We start from the raw sequence: 11926 nt of genomic DNA, 5'->3' as shown, positions 1-11926 counted from the left end.
CTGGGGCACTGTCTGGCCTCGGACAGGGGTTCAGGGCTCTGGAGGTCCCTCACAGGGACGAAGCAACCACGTCCTTTCAGGCCTGAGCCATCCAGGCCCGCTCCGGTGAGCTCCAGCACAGCGGGAAGGTGACAGCGACCGGAGACCCCCATTGCCTCCTCTCAAAATCACAACACCGCAGCCCCTCGGAGAGCGCCCTGCCTGCAGCTCCATTAACATCTCTTCTGTTTTCCTCTTCCCTCGTTTACTGTTCCAGGACATTTCCATAGAAACAGCATCCTGGCTCCTCCGCAGTCCAGTTTCCAATAACTACAAACCGCGTTACTGCGAGGGCAGCGTTGCCCGGCCGTGCTGCACGGCCGCCACCGGCACGGCCCCGCCTGGCCCCGCTGCCGTCGGGACTCAATCCCGGCATGGGCAGCAGGGACACCGCCAGCCCCCCAGAGTGACCCCAGAGCTGGGCTGCATCCTCTCTGCCTCGGAGCTTTTCCTGCCAGGCTCCTGCTCGGTGACCCTAAGGACAGCAGGGACCGTAATCATGGTTCCCTCCACTACCCAGGCTGGCAGGAGAACAGGAGGGAGCTCTGGGCTCGGAATTAGTCCGAATTCGGTCCCTTTTGTACCTTCCAGGGACCAGGAGGAGGCCTGGGCCATATCGGTTGTAGAGGAAAACTTATTTCCGTGTACTCTGCTTCTCGCTGTTTATTTGCTTGTTAAATACCTGTTAGCAGAGGTGGTGGCAGCACGAACGTAACTGAGCTGCACCTTGGGGGAATGTGATTGCCGGACCACACGGGTCCCAGAACCTTTGGGGGAAAATCGTCTGAAAGAAGCACAGGGACAAGCTCTCCCCAAGCTGGTTCCCCTTCATTGGAAAATTCTGCTTCTCCCTGGATTAAAGACAGGTGGGAGACGACTGGCCCCTGTTTTCTGGAGCCTGGAGATCTTAAATGAGAGCACGTTGATCTATACTTAATGTGATTAAGTTACATCTCTGAGTATCACGCTAATTAAATTAAACTTCCCACTGCTGCCTCTGCGGCTTAAACAGGATAGTTGTTTTAAGACCACAATTCACTCCCCTGCATTTCCCTGCACGGATGAGAAGGTGGGATAAAAGCATTCTGCTAATCAAGTCATCGTGGTGTTTGGAAACAACTTCCAAGTCGCTGGATATTCAAATTTAAATCTGATTTGGGCTGGATTTAAACTCTGCGGTTTCAATCTGAAGTGATTGGTGCTTTGAAGAAATAGAATAACAGGAAAAAGCAGAAATAAACGGATGAAGCAGCGCACAGACCGTCCCTGACCGCGATGTCACAGGTGTAAAAACAGGATATTGGCAAGGAATTCTTCCCTGTGAGGGTGCTGAGGCCCTGGCACAGGGTGCCCAGAGGAGCTGGGCTTCTCCATCCCTGGAAGTGCCCAAGGCCAGGTTGGACAGGGCTTGGAGCAACCTGGGCTAGCGGAAGGTGTCCCTTTCCTTGGCAGGGGGTGGAACGCGATGAGTTTTAAGGTCCCTTCCAACCCAAACCATTCCACGACCTCCCCAAGACACCTCTCCCCCTGCCCTCCCCATCTCCAGCAGCTCTTTCCACCTTGCAGCTTCTAAAAACAAGCGGAGATTTCAAAGCTCTCCCCTCATCGATTTGACAGCGCGGCCCCGACCCTCTGCCGGAGGAGCCGCAGCCGCATGAGCGGAGGGGCAGCGGCGCAGGGAGAGGGGGCAGCGGGACGGGAGCACCGGGAGCATTCACGGCTCGTTCCCCAGCGAGCTCCCGGGGGGATCGGTCGGGGATGGAGGCACTGAACCGAGCAGGTGGAGCGGGGCACCCACCTGCGAACCGGAGCCCGGTCCGTGCCTGAGCACAGGGAGCTCCCGGGCAGCAGCGTGCGCATCCCTCCGCTGCAAAGCCCTGCCGTGGACGGTCCGGCAGGCCCAGCTCTGCCCCACCCTGGGGAACAAGAGGCTCTTCAGGAGAGAAAGGAGCTTAGTTTTAAACAGATGCCGGAGTTTGCACAGCCGCTACTTCACGCTGGGAAAGGCGTCTCTGTCCGGTGCTCGAGGGATGCTGGGGGCTGTCCCTGCTTCCCACAGACCCCACAGACCCCTGAGACCCCTGGCAGTGCCTGAGCCCATCTGCCGAGCCCTCCTGAGCAGGGGCAGGACGTGGGCACAGGGAGGTCCCACCGAGCCATTCCACGCAAACCCCTCGGAGAAAAGAAGGGGCAGCAGCAGAGAAAGGGCTGGTATCTATTATCTACTATTTTTCACAGTTGCTATGGCACCAGCTGCCTCAGTTCTGTTATTTATGCCTCGCGATGGTCCTTGGTCAGGGGGTTAAACCCCGCTGCCCCCGGCACGCTCACCTTCATCCCAAATCCCGGGGCAAGGGCGGCCCCAGAGCCTGGGCTTTCATCTCCACTCCCGCGCTGAAGGACGGGAATCCACGGCGCTGGAAAGTGCCAGGAGTGACACAAATCCCGGATAAACCACAGCAGATTAACTGTCCCTCACCTGTGAGCTGGGGCTGGGCTCGGGGGGAGCCACACCGGGCTCAGGAGCGGGGACTGATGGAGGGGCTCTGCCGGGACCCCCCCATCTCCGCTCACTCTCCCCCAGCACAGGGACCACCCTGAGCCCCTCCCACCCAACCCCTTCGCTCAGGGGAAATCCTCATCTCTCCTCGTAACCCCACCAGCGGAAAACTGCTGTATTTCACAGGAGAGGTGTTCAAAGAACAATAATTTCGTGTTAAAGCAACAATAATTTCAGGTTCCATAGCAGAGAGGGAGAAGCCCGTGGAGCTCAGCCCACCCTGTGCAGGGACTGACAGGACTGGACCCACTTTTAGGTTTTTCCAACCTAAACGATTCCACGAGCCTGTGACTCCATTCTATGACAGCCCAAGCAGCCAGGGCCAGACACAACAAAAAAAATCTAAAAAGTGCTTTTAACTGGAGGTTTCTAACGGGTCTCCGTGTGTGTTCCTGAGGGATTAACAGTGTCCAGAGGCTTCCCGTGCCGGGCAGCTGCGTCACGTCGTCACAGCAACCCGCTCACCAAGGCCCTGCAGTCGCAGCTCCGGCTCCATCTCTCCTGTAGTTTCTTTTAATTACAGATGGGAAAGGCTGTGAAAGCCGGGGCTGGAGGTCCCCAGAGTCCCGGGAGAAGCCGGTGACCCCGGGTCTGTGCAAGCCCTGCACAGGCACGTTTCACAACAATGAATTTTGCTGTTAAACTCTCACAGGGCAGAGTGGTGGCTTTGGGGACACTGCCATCCCCTCCTGGTCACAGCTCAGCGGCGAAAGTTATTTCCCTTTCATGTGGCTTATTCCCAGCAACTCACACCCCAGAGAGACCCGTCGAGCCCAGATGGATGAGATGACCTTTAAAGGTCCCTTCCAACCCAAACCACTCCATGATTCCCCAGTTTCCCCTGCAAGCACGAGCATCACCTCCTTAGCAAAACACACCACGGAGAGAGAAATAGGTCCCATTTTACCACCTCAGCCCCAAAACTGAGTTGGAATCCCCTCCCCTGGGTGGGACCCACGGAGTGATGTTCATCCACACAAGGTGAGGCTGGTCCCCACGGGGTGAGCTCGGTCCCCGTGAGGTGATGCCAGTGCCTGCAGGGTCAGGCTGGTCCTCGTGGGATGACGCCGGTCCCTGCAGGGTCAGGCTGGTCCCCACGCTCAGGGGCTGCTCTCCCCTGCTGCCTTTGATCAGAGCATGGCTCTGGTTTCCCTGCCGGCTGCTCTCCGTGCCGTGGGTTTCCAGCGGGAGGTGGGGAAGCGCAGTCAGCCTGACCCTCCCCTCCTCGGATCTGTCATCAGCAACAGAAAAATCCTTCCCGGCCCCAAGTTACTCAGCCTGAATCCTGCAGGATTTGCCAGGGTGGAAGGATGGCCAGGGACAAGTGGAGCAAAAAGATGGATTTCCTCCTCTCCGTCATCGGATTCGCCGTCGATCTGGGCAACGTCTGGCGGTTCCCTTACATCTGCTACCAGAACGGAGGGGGTAAGGACACCACCGGGTTAATTTAAGTCTTCTTTTGGAGAAAAGGTGCCTTTTTCCTCATTTTCCATCTCTTTCACCTCGGAAAATTCACTCTTTCTTTTCCTTCTTTGTTTCCAGCTGCTCCACTTCAGACAGGGTGGTTTAGAGACCGACCCAACTTCTCCTGACATCTGTCTCTTTTCTATTTGTGTCTTTCTTCATTCAAAATCCTCCTCCACTCCCTCCACCCTCCTTCCCTGGGGTCTTTCCCTGCTTTCCTGGTCTTTCCCTCCTTTCCCAGTGGGGTTAGGGGTGCGTTAGCAGCTCTAGGATCACAAAGGGAAAATTAGCATGGTCCAAACTGCAAAAAAGGATTAAGGTCCGTAAATTTGGGCTGGGAGGTTCACACACTCCGTGATCTCGGGTCTCTGGGAAGCTGCCTTTTGGGATGGTTTGTGGTTTAAAATCACCCTCATGAGCCTCCCACCCTCCTGCTGTGGATCCTGGCTGGCAGTGCTGGACCCCACGAGCAGCCCCGGCTTTGAGGGATCAATGGGAAGCGAAGACACAGAAACACCATGAAGGGAAAAACCTTCAGTAAATGACAACTAAATAAATTGCTGGGAATGGAGCAGGATGGAAGCCCCCCTCACATGGAAATGAAAAAGGAGGGATGAGAATTTTGTGCTGTTTGGGAGAGCGCAGCGGATTTAATTGCCAAAGTCAGCTTTCGGGGAACATCCTCTACTGCTTGGGAAAATTAGAAAGAGATAATTAGTTCCATACTCAAGGCAAAACCGTGGATCCCAGGTGCCCACGTTGGAACGCAGTTATTTGTGAGTTGCTCCTGTGGGATTGGGAGCAGAGCTGAGCCCCTCTGCGTGGCCGTGGTAGGGGTGGGTGGTTCCCACCTGCCCCACGCACACGGGAGGGTGAGGAGTTCAGGGAGCAGCTCTGGGGGAGCACAGCCCCATGGAGTGGGAACACTGGGATGGGCAGCACTGGACTCACCCAGAGCCCAGGCTCTGCCTGGAAGGAAAAACACTGAAAACACTTGGTCCTGTTGGGCCAGTCCTGCCAGGCTGATGGGGGGGCTGCAGGAGGGTGCTGGGGATATTTGGGGTACTGGAGATGACAGAGATATTGGGGATAGTGGGAATGCTAGGGATACCAGAGATGCTGGAGGTGCTCGGGGATTTTGGGGATACTGGGAATGTTGGGGTGCTGGGGATGCCACAGCACACACACATCTGTCAGAAGGAGGAGCCGTGGGGGGTTAAATTAACTAATCCCAGCAGAACTCGGAGAGCAGCTCCACTTCCAAAAGCTCCATGGGGTACAAGTGTAGCCCCAGTAAAACCGAGGATGTTATGAATAATGCAGATTACAGCGTTAATGATGTGTCTTGGGGTGGCTGCGCATATTCACTCGGATTTTCTCCAAAACTCTTCTGGACCTGAGGGGTGCTGGGTGTCCCCTCCCCTGCGCCCTGACGGTTTGTGTGGCTCTTTGTTCCATCCTGGCCAAATGGTGCCTCCCTAGTGAAGGATGGGGTGCCAGCGGGGCTGTGCTGGGAAGCTGGAACACCGAGCAGGGTCTCACATCTCTGAGCTCCTCTGACCAGATAATTTCCAAAGCTTCTCACAAACACATCCAAACCTGTTGGGGCAGCAGCAGGAGGGAAGGAGGTGACAATGCCATGGTCCCCTGGCAGCCTGGCGGTCACCCTGCTGTGCTCCCCACCCTGCAGGAGCCTTCCTCATCCCCTACACGCTGATGGCTGTTTTCGGGGGGGTGCCCCTCTTCTACATGGAGCTGGCCCTGGGGCAGTTCCACAGGACAGGTGCCATCCCCATCTGGAAGCGCATCTGCCCCCTCTTTAAAGGTGAGAGACCCCCAGCCCAGGTGACACAGTGACCCCCAGCCAGTCCCCAAAGCTGTGTCCCAGGGCTGAGCCTGATCCTGCTTTTCCCAGGCATCGGCTTTGCCATCTGCATCATCGGCCTCTACGTCTCCTTCTACTACAACACCATCATCGCCTGGGCTCTCTACTACTTCTACTCCTCCTTCTCGGGCACCCTGCCCTGGGCGAGCTGTGACAACCCCTGGAACACCCCTGACTGCACCAACTACTTCGGGAAGAGCAACGTGACCTGGACCAACTTCTCCAGATCCCCCGCCGAGGAGTTTTACACGTAAGTGCACGGCTGTGGATGGTGTGTTTGAGCTGAGGGGGCACTGGGAGCAGGCTCTCAGGTGGGAATGCTCCTGAGGAGCTCATGGACTGCCTGCCCGGGGCTGAGCCTGCTCCCGGCCGTGGGGATCCCTCCCTGCAGGAGGAAGGTCCTGGAGATCCAGAAATCCGGGGGTCTGTACGACATCGGGGGGATCCGCTGGCAGCTGCTCCTCTGCCTCTTCCTCATCTTCACCATCGTCTACTTCAGCCTGTGGAAAGGGGTGAAAACCTCTGGGAAGGTGAGGAGGGCTCCAGCACTGCCCTGCCAGGGCAGGAGGGACCCATCACCTGCTGGGGGTCTTGCCACTCACCTGACTGTGGAAGAGGGAATGCCACCTCCCCCCCAGCCCCTGCCCCCACCCCAAGTAAGCCCGACACGGGGGTTGGGTGCTCGGTGGTGCCACGGGGTGACACTGCCTCCCCTCAGGTGGTGTGGGTGACAGCCACGCTGCCCTACGTCGTCCTGCTCATCCTGCTCATCCGTGGGGCCACCCTGCCTGGAGCCTGGAGAGGGGTCGTCTTCTACCTGCGCCCAGACTGGGGCAAACTCCTGAGCACCGCGGTGAGTGCGTGGTGGGACCCCCTGCCCAGGGCGTGGCAGCACCCAGAGCCCTCCCCAGGACACCCAGCCAACCCTGCCCACGGGTCTGGCCCCACCACAGGGCAATGGGGACCTTGTTCCCACAGAAACGAGGTGCCCTGGAGAGGCTGTTGGAAATGTAAATCCATAATTGAATCACCCATCTCATTCTGGCCGGTTTTGTTTGTGCCGTGCTCCCCCCTGGGCTGACAGTGGGCTTCCTGTGGGTAATTACCAGGCAGCACTTGAGAATTCTCATTAAAGGTAATGAGGGCCGTGCTGCCAGCACTGAACCCGCTGGGCAGGAGCGGGCACTGCAGACTCGGGGCTCCTCTCGATCCATCCCTGCTCCGAGCGTGGGCGAGCACGGGTGACACTGCTTAGTTCTGCTGCTGCCGGACCCCAGGGTGGAAACGAGCTCACTCCATCCCACAGCAGCTCCCTGGCTCCCAGGACATCTCCTGGGGGGACAGGGCAGGCAGGAAAGGAGGTCTGGACACATGTGCCAGCACAGCCCCATCCCCGTGCCATGGGGTGTCCATGGGCACTCTGTGGGGAACCTCTCAGCCCCCTCCCAGCCCCAAGGACCCCCTGCCCTGCCCATCCTCCTGTCGTTTCTCCCTCCAGGTTTGGGTGGATGCTGCTGCACAGATACTCAGGGCTCCTCTCGATCCATCCCTGCTCCGAGCGTGGGCGAGCACGGGTGACACTGCTTAGTTCTGCTGCTGCCGGACCCCAGGGTGGAAACGAGCTCACTCCATCCCACAGCAGCTCCCTGGCTCCCAGGACATCTCCTGGGGGGACAGGGCAGGCAGGAAAGGAGGTCTGGACACATGTGCCAGCACAGCCCCATCCCCGTGCCATGGGGTGTCCATGGGCACTCTGTGGGGAACCTCTCAGCCCCCTCCCAGCCCCAAGGACCCCCTGCCCTGCCCATCCTCCTGTCGTTTCTCCCTCCAGGTTTGGGTGGATGCTGCTGCACAGATTTTCTTCTCCTTGGGCCCTGGATTTGGAGTCCTCCTTGCTCTGGCCAGTTACAACCATTTCCACAATAACTGCTACCGGTGAGGGTGCCAGTGGGCACAGCTGCAGTGGAGGCACCTTCTGGCAGCTCCTGGGCCCCACTGCCACACCCCAACAGCTCCTGGGCCCCGTGGCTGCAGGCTGAGCATCTTTCCCCATTTCACTGATGGTTTTGGTGTGAGGGGCCAGGAGAGGGAGCTGGAGTGGGGGAAGGCCAGGGCAGCTGGAGCAGGGTGAGGGCTGACCTGGAGGGGGGGCGTCTCTCCCTCTTTTCTGCCTTCCAGGGACGCGCTCGTCACCAGTGCCGTGAACTGCCTCACCAGCTTCCTCTCGGGCTTCGTCATCTTCACCGTGCTGGGCTACATGGCCGAGATGAGGGACGTGGAGGTGGAGGATGTTGCCAGAGATAAAGGTTCTCCTCCCTCCAGCAGCCTCTTCCCCAAGAGAATTCCCACCCCCGGGGCTGTGCCAGGGAACAGCCAACCAAGCCAGTGTTCCCTCCTAGGGCCCAGCCTCCTCTTCATCACCTACCCTGAAGCAATTGCCAACATGGTGGGGTCCACCTTCTTCGCCATCATTTTCTTCCTGATGATGATCACCCTGGGGCTGGACAGCACGGTAGGAGCAGGACAGCCCAGCTGTGTCCCCAGCAGGGACCAGGATATGGCTGATAGTGGGGAGACAAGGGGAGTTACGGCCTCAGGAAGGTGGGGATGGGATGGGATGGGATGGGATGGGATGGGATGGGATGGGACATCCCCCCTCTGCCCTGCGGGTTTTCTTGGAGAGCAGGACTGTCCCCATGTCCCATTTCCCCACCCCACGTTTCCTTTGCAGTTTGGGGGCTTGGAGGCCGTGATCACGGCCGTGATGGACGAGTACCCCCAGGTCCTGGCAGGGCGACGGGAGCTCTTTGTCCTCGGCCTCATCACAGTCTGTCTCCTGGGCTCCCTCAGCACCCTCACCTATGTGAGTTCCACTGGCACTGGCCCCCCACACCCCACTCCTTCACCCCCGTGGGGTCTGCAGCCTCCCCCTTCTCGTGCTGCTCCAGGGGGGAGCCTACGTGGTGAAGTTGCTGGAGGAGTTCGGTGCCGGCTGCTCCATCCTGGCAGTGGTGCTCCTGGAAACCATCGCTGTCTCCTGGTTTTATGGTAAGAAACTGCCTCTGGCATGGAAAACATCCCGTGGGCACCTGCATGGGTGTGTGACCTTGCACAGGTGAGTAAATCCCAGGCACTGAGGGGCACAAGCCCGCACGTGGCTCCTGGCCAGGCTGGGATGGGAATGGAGGGCGCAGTGTCCATGTGGACATCCCTGCGCCCACGTCCCCAGCGGGATCCCGGGGCTGTGAGGGCTCTCTCCTCTGGCAGGGATCCAAAGGTTCTCCCACGATGTCAAAGCCATGCTGGGCTTTACCCCGGGGCTCTTCTGGAAGCTGTGCTGGGTCGCCATCAGCCCAGCCTTGCTGGCAGTGAGTATCCATGGCCAAATTATGGACAAGTCATCGCTGTCCCTCTGGACACCCCGCAGGACAGCCACTCCCCTCTGCTGCCCAGCTCCCTGTGCCACAGCCACTCCCCTCTCACTCACACGAGGTGACCAAGCTGCCAGGAGAGTGGACAGGGCTGTGGGACCTCATGCTAGCCCTCCCTGTGCTGCTGCTCCAGCCATGGGCACTGCCACACTGCCCACAGCCCGAGGACCTCACCGAGAAAGGGAGCTGGAAATACATTTTCCAGCTTTTTCCACAGCTCCTGGGCAAAGCTGGCTGCAAGTGCAGCTTTGTCTCATCCTCCCAGCACACAGCACCCCTGGCAGGGCCGGCCACGGGTCCATCTCCCGTGCGCCGGGCTGGATCCGTCCCTTTGAAATGCCAGCTCCCACGGCACTTCAAAGGCTGCTGTCAGCAGAGGGGTCTAATCTCACTGGATCTGCAGGAGAAGAGGCCTTGTGAGGATTAATTATGGCTCTAAGCGCTTTGCCCTGGTTATTAAAGAGAGGAGCATTATCATCAAAGCGAACGGTTTTGTTTCAGCACAGGGCTGCGCAGCCCTCGCAGGCCACCGGCTCACGGCGCTTGTTAGACAGAGGCCCCCAGCCCTCACCCAGCCTGGGAGATGTCCCTGTGATATCCACACTGGCTGGGATTTGGGAGAACAGGGGGAGCAGCAGGACTTGGATGGTGGGCATAAAATCATGGAATCACAGCATGGTTTGGGTGGGAAGGGACCTTAAAGATCACCTTGTTCTATCCCTGTGCCCTGATAACCTGCGGGATGAGCTGCCGTCAGTGCCAGGGCTGGGGAGATCAGAGAATTATTTAGGTTGGAAAAGCCCTCTAGGATCAAAGAGTTCAAGCATTACCCAGCACTGCCAAGGCCACCACTAACCCATATCCTCAAGGGCCACATCTACACATCTGTTAAATCCCTCCAGGGATGGGGACTCCACCGCTGCCCTGGGCAGCTGTGCCAGGGCTGGACAGCCCTTTTGGTGAGGAAATTTTCCCTGATGTCCAACCTAACCTGGCACAACTTGAGGCCATTTCCTCTTTCCTGTCCCTGTTCCCTGGGAGCAGAGCCCGACCTCCTCTGGCTGCCCCCTCCTGTCAGGGAGTTGTGCAGAGCCACAAGGTCCCCCCTGAGCCTCCTTTTCTCCAGGCTGAGCCCCTTCAGCTCCCTCAGCCACTCTTGCTACTCCAGACCCTCCCCCAGCTCTGTTCCATTCTCTGGACATGCTCCTCAGTGTCTGTCTTGGTGAGAGGGGCCCAAACTGCTCACAGGACTCGAGGCCCCTGATGGCTCTGCTCGTTACAGTTCATAGTCATCAGCTCCCTCCTGGACCAGCCACCCCTGACCCTCTTTGACTACCAGTACCCTGAGTGGAGCATCTCGGTGGGATTCCTCATCGGAGCATCGTCCTTCATCTGCATCCCCCTCTACATGGTGTACAAGCTTGTCTGGACACCGGGGTCGCTCAAGCAGGTCAGGAGCAGGATGGACAATCCCATGGCTCCTGGGTAGGCTGGGATGGGCAGGGGTCAGCCCGAGGCTGGGGCTGGGGAACTGGGCAGGTGGTTGATGCATCCTCAGCATCTTTGCTCGCGTGGCAATTAAATCCCACCGGGAGAGCTGCCTGGGAAGAGCTCAGAGGAGCGTGGCTCCATGGCAGGAAGGAAACGCCCCGTGTTTGTCTCTCCCTCAGCGCCTCGCCATCTGCATTCGGCCGGAGAAGACCACGCGAGCCCCCCAGGCAGAGGGGGTGGGCATGGCCCCCATCCTGTAGCACGGCCGGCGGACACGGAGACTGCTCTGGCTCCCTCCTTGGCACAGCGATGGGGCAGCCACCATCGCCCTCCTCATCACGAACCGGCTCTTGCATCTCCACGAGCATCCCCGTGGAAGCGGCACCGTCCTGGCGGAGCAGAGCCCGTTCTCGCTGCTGGCTGCAGAACCTGCGGCCCGCAGCAGGGAGAACGGGACCCACCGCTGGGGCCGGTGGGCTCTGGAAGGCAAGGGGACAAACGCCCGGGGTTGGAGGAGAACTCCAGCAGCTCCAGGAGCGGACGGAGGAATTGCCCCCCGCCCCGTGCAGCCCCGCGGGTGCGAGCAGTGCATGTCTGTAGCTGTGCCGTGAGTCTTTGGAAAATAAAGCTGATGCCGATGCTCGGAGATGAGGGCAGGGAGAGGAGCCGGAGCTCGCCGTGCTGTGTTCATAGAGCGCCGTGCGGACCTCTCTTGCCCTGCTACAAAGATCCAAAATCTGTCGGAGGAACTGCCCGAGCCCAGGGGTGGGTCCCAGATGCTGCCGAAGCCGGGCAGGTCGGTGCCTTCTGCCGCCCCATCCCGGGGGATCCAGGGAACTGGCAGCTGAAGAAGGAAAGACCCTAATACATCTCATTTTAAAACCAAATCCTGGCTCGAGGTGAGGCATCCCTGAGCTGGTGTGAATCAGCTTCCCAGTCCCGTCCCATCGCTCGAGTGCAGCATCACCGTTCCTCGGTGCTTGGGGCCCATTAAACACCTAAAAGAACCCACGTTCATGACAGCCGGGGCCTGGGGGCACACACAGGGCTTGGGGG

General features: G+C 59.0%; 1 protein-coding gene across 2 annotated transcripts; it reads left to right on the top strand.

The window, feature by feature from the left end:
- Positions 1–3917: 3917 nt before the first annotated feature.
- Positions 3918–11541, top strand: LOC103616075 (sodium-dependent serotonin transporter). Of its 2 annotated transcripts, XM_017734899.1 has the most exons (13): positions 3918–4024; positions 5754–5888; positions 5979–6198; positions 6340–6478; positions 6667–6801; positions 7780–7883; positions 8127–8254; positions 8348–8460; positions 8680–8811; positions 8897–8996; positions 9216–9316; positions 10662–10829; positions 11050–11541. In XM_017734899.1, the coding sequence occupies exons 1-13, from the start codon at positions 3937–3939 to the stop codon at positions 11128–11130; spliced, it is 1644 nt and encodes a 547-aa protein (XP_017590388.1). In that variant the 5' UTR covers positions 3918–3936; the 3' UTR covers positions 11131–11541. The 2 variants fall into 2 exon arrangements, with proteins under 2 accessions (XP_017590388.1, XP_017590387.1); XM_017734898.1 differs by lacking the exons at positions 10662–10829; positions 11050–11541 and having other exon boundaries at positions 9216–10261.
- The last annotated feature ends 385 nt before the right edge of the window (positions 11542–11926 follow it).

This window comes from Corvus brachyrhynchos, unplaced genomic scaffold (genome assembly GCF_000691975.1).
Source record: "Corvus brachyrhynchos isolate BGI_N302 unplaced genomic scaffold, ASM69197v1 scaffold114, whole genome shotgun sequence".
NCBI lineage: Eukaryota > Metazoa > Chordata > Aves > Passeriformes > Corvidae > Corvus > Corvus brachyrhynchos.
Note: the sequence above shows the minus strand (reverse complement) of the source record. Positions and strands in the feature narration are given on the sequence as shown.

Coding starts and splice junctions, on each gene's coding strand:
- LOC103616075 (XM_017734898.1), top strand. CDS start 3,937: ATGGATTTCCTCCTCTCCGTCATCGGATTCGCCGTCGATCTGGGCAAC. Junction 4,025..5,753: donor CTGCTACCAGAACGGAGGGG/GTAAGGACACCA, acceptor CCCACCCTGCAG/GAGCCTTCCTCATCCCCTAC. Junction 6,199..6,339: donor CCCGCCGAGGAGTTTTACAC/GTAAGTGCACGG, acceptor CCCTCCCTGCAG/GAGGAAGGTCCTGGAGATCC.